The following is a 9,691-nucleotide window of genomic DNA, read 5'->3' on the forward strand; positions in this document are numbered from 1 at the left end:
TTTGATTTTTCGAGACAGGGTTTCTCCATAGCTTTTGGTTCCTGTCCTGGAACTAGCTCTTGTAGACCAGGCTGGCCTCGAACTCACAAAGATCAGCCTGCCTCTGCCTCCCTAGTGCTGGGATTAAAGGCTACCACCACCACCCAGCAGGAATTTTTGTTTTCATTTGGTCTTAACTTTGACTGCCTGGTTTTCAGTTCTGTTGACATCACAATGTCTAAAGATTTTTACCGGCTTTCTCTCTGTGTATTCTTCCTAATCTGCTGTAGCTTGCAAAGCAAGGTCTGGGTTGATTTTTTTTTTTTTTTAAATTGTTAACAGATCTTGCTAAGGGAAAGGGCTGTGGAAAGAGACTTGGGCATGCTGTTCTGCTCACAATCCCTTCACCTTAGCACTGCTTAGCACTGGGCTTTGAAGAGTTCCTAGAGTCACGTTACCGTAAACAAGATTTCTCTGCTGCTTTAGAACTTTTCTTAGAATGTCAAATAGAATCAGCATTTAAAATAAAAAGGAACCTAATTTGTTTTTGTTTTTAAATTCCAGAGCTCCAGAGATTATATTGGGTTTGCCATTTTGTGAAGCCATAGACATGTGGTCATTGGGATGTGTGATTGCAGAACTATTCCTTGGATGGCCACTCTACCCAGGAGCCTTGGAGTATGATCAGGTAACAGAACTGTCATAATGATTGGAGTTGGTAGTAAGTCAGAGTAATTTATAGTCTTAGAGTCATGCATGATTCTACATGCACCAAATGTGACTAGCTCCATAAAGTATCTAAACTTAGCATCTTACGGAATTTAAATTCACTTAACATTAGATCTTGATTAAAAGCTCTTTTCCAGTAATGCATTACTTACTCTTCCATTGCTGTGATAAAGCATGAAGAAGGCAGCTTCCAGAAGGAGGCATTTATTTTGGGCTTATAGCTTCAGAGAGTCCATGATGATGGAGCATAGGCAGCAGGTGCAGGTTGGCTGGAGCTGCAGCTGAGAACTCACACATCAAACCACAGGCAAGAAGCAAAGAGAGCTAGTTCAAATTAGCAAGAGTCTTTGGAAATTCAAAGTCCACCCCTACTGAAACCCCTCCAGCAAGGCCACATACCTCCTAATCCTCCCAAACGGCCACCCGTTGGGGACTAAGTGTTCAAATGCTCAGATTTATGGGGACATCTCATTCAAACTATCGCAAGTAAATTTTTATAAGATAAGTTACAATCTGCAGACTTCAAACCAGTTTTTAAAAATAATTCATCATCCAATATATTATATAATATTTAGGTAATACAGTGCTTAGCTTTTGTTTGTTTGAGGCAGGTTATTGGTAGGCAGTGCAGTCTTACTTCAGTTCCCCTATCTTAGGGCATGTATCTTTTTGCCCAGGCCTGTTTAACATTTTTCTTTTTTGAGACAGGGTCTCCCTATATATCCCTGATTGTCCTGGAACTCACTACACAGACCAGGCTGGGGTTAACTCACAGAGATCTGTTTGCCTCTGCCTCCCAAGTGCTGGGAATAAAGGTGTGCACCACTCTGCCTGGCCTTAATTCTGAGTTTTATTGTTGATTGTCTCTATCAAAAAGGATGTGAGGGGCTAAAGTGATGGCTTAGTGGTTTAGGATATATTCTGCTCTCTTAGAGGACCTGAGTTTTGTTCCTAGCTCCCACATCAGGTCACTCACAGCTGTCTCCAGTTCCATTTGATGGAGCTTCTAGAACAGGGCTGGTTCTGAAGGACGTGGCCGTCCACCCGGAGCCAGCATTCCAAGCCGCCACGTGCTGCCAGAAGCATGCATGTAGACTTCTGGTTAGTTCATGGCACACATAGTCCTGTGGGCAGGCACCATCTAGTGGCAATTCCAAGTTGAAATGCTGGTGTACTCTGGATTTGGACTTTGATGTCTTGGGCAGCTCATGTTAGTACTAACAACTTGATGGTGAGTCACTGTGCGCCCTCCTTTATATGGAGGAGAGAAAATGGCACCCACCTCCAAGTGGATAGGCTTGTTAGGTCACCATGGTAATTTAAAGACAAAAGCCTGAGCCAAACCTGATTTCTCTAAATCCTGTAATTTTTTTTTTTAAAGACAAAGGAGTAGGGGGACTAAACAAAACTCAGAATAGGTGTTACCTGGTTTAGAGGAACAGTATTTTCAGAGTGGGTGTTCCTCCAAAGGAACTGAAGAAAGTGATTATCATGAGGCACCAATAATTGCAATTTTCATTCAGTTTTTAAAATCGTTATGTTTTAAAATACAACACTCATACATCTTAATCTTAGGGAATTTTTCTCCCTTTTGAGATAGGATTTCACACTCCAGCCCAGGATGACCTGGAATTCACTAGATAGCCCATGCTGTCCTCAAACCTAAAGAAATATTCCTGCCTCGGCCTCCTGAGTGCTGAGGATTCCCAGTAACTAGAAGTATTTTTACAAATGTTAGTGTTTCGTTTTCATAGATTTCATCTGGCTCCTAATGTAGCCGTTCCCTGGCTCCAGCTGTCAGTTGTCTCAGTGCACTGAGGTACTCCAAGTAAGACAGTGGGTTCTTTTTTGTTTTTTGAAACAGAATCTTAGGTACATTAAAATGGCTTCAAGCTTTCTTTCTCCTAGTTCTATATTGGAAGTGCTAAGATTATAATTGTGTGGCGTCATGTTCAACTAAAACCTTTGTGATCCCCCTCCCCTGGCTCAGGATTGAACTGTGTTTTACCACTGAATTATAGCCTTAGCTTAGCCCCCCCCCCTTGTTTTTTGAAACAGGGAATCTTTGTGAAACAATCCTGACTGTCTTAGCCGTTCCAGACTGGCCTCCAACTCAGAGATCCGCCTGTCTTTGCCTCCCGAGTGCTAAGATTAAAGGCCTGTGCCACCACTGCCCAGCTGGTATATTATTCTTTAAAGTACATTATTATGGCCGGGCTGTGGCGGTAGACACCTTTAATCCCAGCACTCTGGAGGCAGAAGCAGGCGGATCTCTGTGAGTTCGAGGCCAGCCTCGTCTACAAGAGCTAGTTCCAGGAGAGACTCCAAAGCTACAGAGAAACCCTGTCTCGAAAAACCAAAAAAAAGATAAACAACAAAATAAGTACATTAGTACTGTTTTTAGCCTCACACTGGCAGTGGGCGACAGTAATATTTCTAATTTACTTACTGAGTTCCTTCCTGGCCCAGAAACTACTATTATAAAACTTTACATTCTCCACGTCTCTGGGATACTTACTGTCCTATTTTCAGATGAGGAATCTAGATTATAGAAAAGTGGTTGGGGAGGTGGCTCAGTGGCCTTGCTGCACTTGTCATGTGAGGACAGGAGTTTGAATCCCAGATTCCAAATCCCAAATTGAGAAGATGGATCAGGAGATGCATCTGCCAACACTGAGTTCAGTTGAGAGACCCTGCGCATGGAGAGCAATTGTGGAAAAAATAGAGCCTTATCCAACCAAGGATAAGATCACACACCTGCAAACAAGGATGAACATGGGCTTTCCCCACATCACAATGTCCTTACACACATGCAAACAAGCATACATACATGACACCACACCCAGAGACACATGATTAAAAAAAAAAAAAAAAGAAAGCTAAACTACCAGAGGCAGTTTGCTTCCAGAAGCCACTAACAGTGGATCGCGTCCACATGCCTAATGGGCAGCGATACTCCCAAAGCAGCCTTGATACAAGGATGGGAAGTAAAAGGTACAACCAAACCTGATCTGTACTGTTGTCCCCACCCCACCTTTTTTGGTAGTGGCCATCTTCTGGACTCCATTCTTACCCCAGTAGTATCAGTCTAGCCCCTGAGAGGGGCTTTTCTCAGTCTGCATTAGTTTTTAAATACCCAGCCACCCTGTTGTCCTGTCCTCAGATTTGGGTTTCAGGGAAGGAACAACTCATGCCACTTTATCATTTCGTCCTTTTATATCTCTCAGAATTTTTATTGTTAACCCCCCCCCCCCAGACATATCTGAGGGTACTTCAGCCTTCTGAGTGTAAGCTTCTATGACTGCAAAATAGTCTTTCTTTTCTGTTTTGCTTTTGTTATTAATAAAAGCTTTAATAGCAGAAGTGGTCTTTTGGTTTTCTGAGAAAAGGCCTCTATATAGTCCTGGTACTTGTTCTATAGACCAGGCGAGATTCGAACTCACAGGCATCTATCTACTTGCCACTGCCTCCCAAGTGCTGGGATCAAAGACTTGTACCACTGTGTCTAGCTGGATAAACAAAAATTTTGAATAAAAAGATGGTAGCCATTAGTATGTAAATAAAATGAAGCCAACTGTGGTGGCATATGCTTATAATCCCAAAACTCCAGGGGGCTGAGGCGGTATGACTGCTTTGTGTTTGAGGCCAGTCTGAGTAGATAGCGGGACTCTTTCTTCACCTCACCTCACTGCACAAAATGAAAGGAATGAAAGGCCTTTATAAAAGTGACTGTTAAAAAGACAAGATTTTTATCTTTATTTTTGAGGCTAGAAGATAAAGGATTTCTCTTAATCATAGAGGAAGGAATTAAAAGAGAAAAGAACTTGAAGGTGAAGAAGAAGATGAACTACTACTTAATAAAGCAAAGTGTCTAAGGTTAAACTGGAAAGAGGGAAGATGGAGGACCTTTTCGGTCCTGTTGTATTTCCCCCGCTCAAGCCTGGGCTTCTTTCTTGTACTGAGCAGTTAGAGAATGTGAGAACCACCATCAAGGCTGATGTGTACCAGGCACTGTCGTGGTGTGGAGGGTTGGAGGGAAGAGTGCGAGGTGGCAGGGGAAGGGACGTGCACCAGCTGGGAGAAGCAGAATGGAGAAGAACCTCCATGACGGAGAGTGGGGTTGCGGGAAGACAGAGTTACTGGTTTGTTTGTTTTTCCTGGCTTGGAGTGTATAATGAGTAAGGTGATATTAGAGCCCAGAACCGAAGGAAGAGTGCTTGCTCTGTGATGCCTAGGCCAGGTAATGTTAGGGGGCTCTGCCGGGAGGGGTTAGACCACCAGGCTCTCTGTCTACGCTCTCCCTAGAATAGCTCATCTAGGCTATCTATCAGTCCAATCCCTCTCTTTCCTTCCTAGTAGGTTGTTGGGTTGGGAAGAGCTCAATGGTAGGCACTTTCTTAGCATCTATGAGAACATGGGTTCAAACCGCCAGTATTGTCCGCCTTATCCCCAAAGGTATAATCATCTCTTAACTCTTTCTCCCTTAATGCTCTTTGTATTTCCAGGCTTTGAACATGTTGGTTTCCTCTCTTGATTTATATAGAACTTTAATATTTTACATTACATTAATAATTTACATATAACTTGAATATAGATCAAGTTTTTCTCAGGAAACTCTTGACTACAGTCGTTTTAGGTATCCTTCCCTGTCTTTTCTTACAGTGTACATTTCCTATGTATTTAAAACACTGCAGGTTCCTCAGTGTGAATTTATTGAGGGCATAGATATCTTTTTCTTCTTAACCTGAGATCTAGTGTAGTTGCTGACAAAGTGTCCAACTAATGCCTGTCATTGAAAGAATAAATTGTTTTTAAATTATTTTTCAGATTCGATACATTTCTCAGACTCAAGGTTTACCAGGAGAACAATTGTTAAATGTGGGTACAAAATCCACAAGATTTTTTTGCAGAGAAACAGATATGTCTCATTCTGGTTGGAGATTAAAGGTAATTAACTAAAAATAAGCATATTTATTATTAAACAGTTTTCTAAGATGCCTCATGGGTAATGCATTCCATACCTGTTTTTATTTTATTGCTTATTCTCTAACAACTCAACTTAATTCATCTTTAGTGTTTTTTAAGTGCATATATATGCGTATATATATTACATTTGTTATATTTCTCACTCAATTATATACTATACTAATAAATACTGTAGAACAGGTTCTGAATCTGTCTACTATCTTTACCAGCTTTGATTTCTTTTATAGGGTCGAGATAGCTTTCTTAGTTTGGTTTACTGTTGCTGTAATAAGCACCATGACCAACAGCAACTTGGAGAGGAAAGTTTTCACACCCTGGTGATAGCCCATCATTCAAGGAAGCCAGGACAGGAAGGAGCTCTAGCAGAAACCATGGAGGAGTGCTGCTTACTGGCGTGCTCCCATTCCCCACCTTTAAATTAAAAAAATTACTTTAGATTTTATTTTTTACTGTGTGTTTTGCCTCCATGTATGTATATGTACCACATGTGTACCTGGTACCTCGAGAGGTCAGAAGAGGGTGTCAGATCCTGTAGACCTGGAGTTACAGATGCTTGTTAGCTGCCATGTGGGTTCTAGGAAACAGAACCTTGACCCTCTGTATAAGCAACAAGTGCTCTTGACCAGGGGCTGTTTTTCCAGCCCCTCCGCGTGCTGTCTTACATCACCTGGGACTGCACGCGGAGATGTGGCGCTGCATCAATGATCTGGGCGGCCCATAGTGGGATGGGCTTCCCACATCCATCATGATCAAGAAAATGTCCCACAGTCTTGTCCATAGGCTGTGCTAATGGAGATATTTTCTCCACTGAGGTTCCCTCTTCCAAGATGATTCTGGCTGTGTCAAGTTGACAAACTCAGCACAGTCCAGGGTGGTCTCCAGCTTGATCTTTCTGTGTCAGCCTCTTGAGTACTGGGCTTAGCGAATGCACCATTGCTGACTTCATATTTATTCATTTATTTGTATATAAAGTACATTTCTGCTTGTTGCTCTTTTTGAAACAACTACACTTGGTATTAGGCTAAAGGCATATGGAGTCTTAAAGGCATATGGAGAGTAATATGTTCTTTTCTCTTGATTGTATATAATAAGACACTGGAAGAGCATGAGGCAGAGACAGGAATGAAGTCTAAAGAAGCCAGAAAGTACATATTCAACAGTCTGGACGATATAGTGCACGTGAGTACTGCAGTCGCTTTGTTAATCTTGTGTGCTTGAAGATGACCCTAGAGGGCCAAGGATTCAAAGCACAACACTCAGTTTCTACTTTTTTTTTTTTGGTGTCTCAAGACGAGGTTTTTCTATGTAGCTCTGGCTGTCCTGGAACTCACTCTGTAGATCAGGCTGGCCTCAAACTCAGATTGCCTGCCTCTGTTTCCTGATTGCCGGGATTAAAGGTATGAGCCACCACTACCAGGATCTCACTCATTTTTAAATCTTACTTTTGAAGTGTTTGAAACAGAATTAATTCAAAATTTTCAAGCTTTCAAGCTAAATTGTATTTGTCTTTATCAGAGTTTAAATTTGCCTATGCTGTCTTTTTCTAAAGGTTTTAGTGTTTTGTTTTTGTTTTGTCTTCAAAAGGAAAATGAACAAGAAGACTTTTTCCTGTCTTAATAGGAATAGGTCTGTGTTTAGTAACAACATTTGGGCTAGTGAGATGGCTCAATGGAGAAAAAACACTGACCATGCAAACCTGGTGACCTGAGCTCTGGCCCTGGAATGTATTTAAAGGTAGAAGAGAAGAACCTACTTAAAGATGTCCACATGTACACACACGCGCACACACACATTCAACACAAAGATATCCACACACATGAACGGGACTCATGGGCATGCATACACAGACATACACACTTAACACCCAAGCACTCAAGACAGACAGAGACATATATACACAGATATATATATATATATATATATATATATATATATATATATATACACATACATACACACACACACACACAGAGACACGCACTCAACAGTACACACGCATGCCCTCACATAGAGATACATATACTAACAGATGTAACTCATTCACTTATGCAGTAGTAATAAAGTGGTTTTGTTTCTTTGTTTTTGTTTTTTTATTTACTTTTTAAAGACAGGGTTTTTCTGTGTAATCCTGGCTGTCCTGGAACTTGTTCTGTAGACCAGGCTGGCCTCAGACTCAAGCTCCACCTGTCACTGCCTCCCAAGTGCTGGGATTAAAAGTGTGTACCACCACTACCCAGCAAGGTTTTTTTTTTTTTTCCCCTTAAATTTCCTACTTTGAGTGAATCCTGTTTGTTACCTCAGAAGATTTTGTAGATTTATGAACTTCAGTTCTTTTTGTTTCAAATAACTAGCTGACTGTTTTTTTTAAGATGTGAATTTTAACAAACACTTCTTTTTATCTTTATTTTATGACTTGAAACTTTGATGTTATAGGTGAACACAGTGATGGATTTGGAAGGAAGTGATCTTTTGGCTGAGAAAGCTGATAGAAGAGAATTTGTTAGTCTGTTGAAAAAAATGTTGCTAATTGATGCAGACTTAAGAATTACTCCGATTGAGACGCTGAACCACCCATTCGTTAATATGAAGCATCTTCTAGATTTCCCTCACAGCAACCAGTACGTCACTTTATAACCTTTCCTAGTGTGCTTTAAAAATGATAGGTATATAGAAAACCAGTGTCTTCACTAGCCATTAATAAGTCTAAAGAGATGGAGCCACCCGGACTGAGATGGCAGAGTTGAATTAGAACACAGATTGGAAGGCCAGTTTCACTGCTGACCCCAAGTGTCACTGAAAATGGGAGTGTTCTTACTGGAGCAGTGAGGGCATAGAAGAGAATGTCAGGTCTCTTTTAAGTCCCATTTCTGTTTTCACCAGCTCTCCCTAGGTTCTGTCCTTTGGAGACCTGTAACTCTGTTGTCTGTGTTCCTTGTGTATCTTTTGATTTCTTTCTCCTTCTCTTGCTCCTTTAAGTTTTAGAAGGAAAGAGGGGTTAGTAAGGAAGAAGATATGGTCAAATTTTGAAGGCTTTGTCAGCTGCCTTAAGTAAAATTTGTGACGTTTTTATGGTCTTTCTCGGTTGGCAAAGGTAGTAGAATCATGTGACTTCAGAGCAGCTGTTCTGGGAGAGGAGTGGACCAGCAGGAGGGAGTGGGAGGAGGAACATGAGAGAGAGCAGGCAGGAGGAGTACAAGTGAAGCATAGTGATTCCTATGTGTGAGTATGCCACAGTGAAACCCGCCACTTAAAACCTAAATAGACACTCCCCCATGGCTTAAAGCAACTACATTGCTGTTGTCACAACAGTAATGAAAGTTATTATGTGAATGAACCAATATTCATTATTGTGAAATGCCATTGTACTAGTATTTTTATGAAACCCAGGTATACTTCCCTTAAACACTGAAGATATTCTATGGATGTTCATAAATAACCACTTTGAAAATAACATCATAATGACATTCTTGGTACTATTAATTTAGTGATTTGTCTATTAAAATTTAGTACAAATTAAAGCAGAGATCATTAAATTATTATGTGTTAATAAATAAATAATAAAAATTGCATTCTTAAAAATATTATCAGCATAATATATATTTGCATTAATATTTTTCTTGTAGAAATTACTGTTAGAAAAAGAACAAGAAATAAAGTACAAATTGTAGAATTTATTTTTTTCCAAATAATTTTTATTTTGTTACTGTACAATAATCTTAAACTAAGCGTTTTAAATAATGATACAGTATTTTCCACTTTTTCTTGTGCAGTGTGAAGTCCTGCTTTCATATAATGGATATTTGTAAGTCCCACCCAAATTCATGTGAAACAAGTACCCACAGTAAAATGTCGCTCTTACGGCCGGTCGCATCAAATGGCACTGCTGCTCTCACGGCAAACCTTACTAAAATTGGGACATTAAGAAGCCAGGTAAGAATTTATAGTTGTTAGTACTTTATGAAAAGCCTTCTGTTTGTTCATTTTGCTTTGAGATGTC

At 40.4% G+C, this 9,691-nt stretch overlaps 1 protein-coding gene across 1 annotated transcript in view; it reads left to right on the forward strand.

Annotated features, from left to right (window-relative positions):
• Positions 1 to 9,691, forward strand: part of Hipk3 (homeodomain interacting protein kinase 3) — an 88,210-nt gene that overhangs the window by 59,640 nt on the left and 18,879 nt on the right. The window contains exons 3-7 of the mRNA XM_026787847.1: positions 544 to 667; positions 5,536 to 5,655; positions 6,787 to 6,873; positions 8,128 to 8,312; positions 9,465 to 9,624. Coding sequence (XP_026643648.1) covers positions 544 to 667; positions 5,536 to 5,655; positions 6,787 to 6,873; positions 8,128 to 8,312; positions 9,465 to 9,624 — 676 coding nt within the window. The remainder of the gene's footprint in view (positions 1 to 543; positions 668 to 5,535; positions 5,656 to 6,786; positions 6,874 to 8,127; positions 8,313 to 9,464; positions 9,625 to 9,691) is intronic.

The sequence above is a fragment of the Microtus ochrogaster genome (assembly GCF_000317375.1).
Source record: "Microtus ochrogaster isolate Prairie Vole_2 chromosome 14 unlocalized genomic scaffold, MicOch1.0 chr14_random_1, whole genome shotgun sequence".
NCBI lineage: Eukaryota > Metazoa > Chordata > Mammalia > Rodentia > Cricetidae > Microtus > Microtus ochrogaster.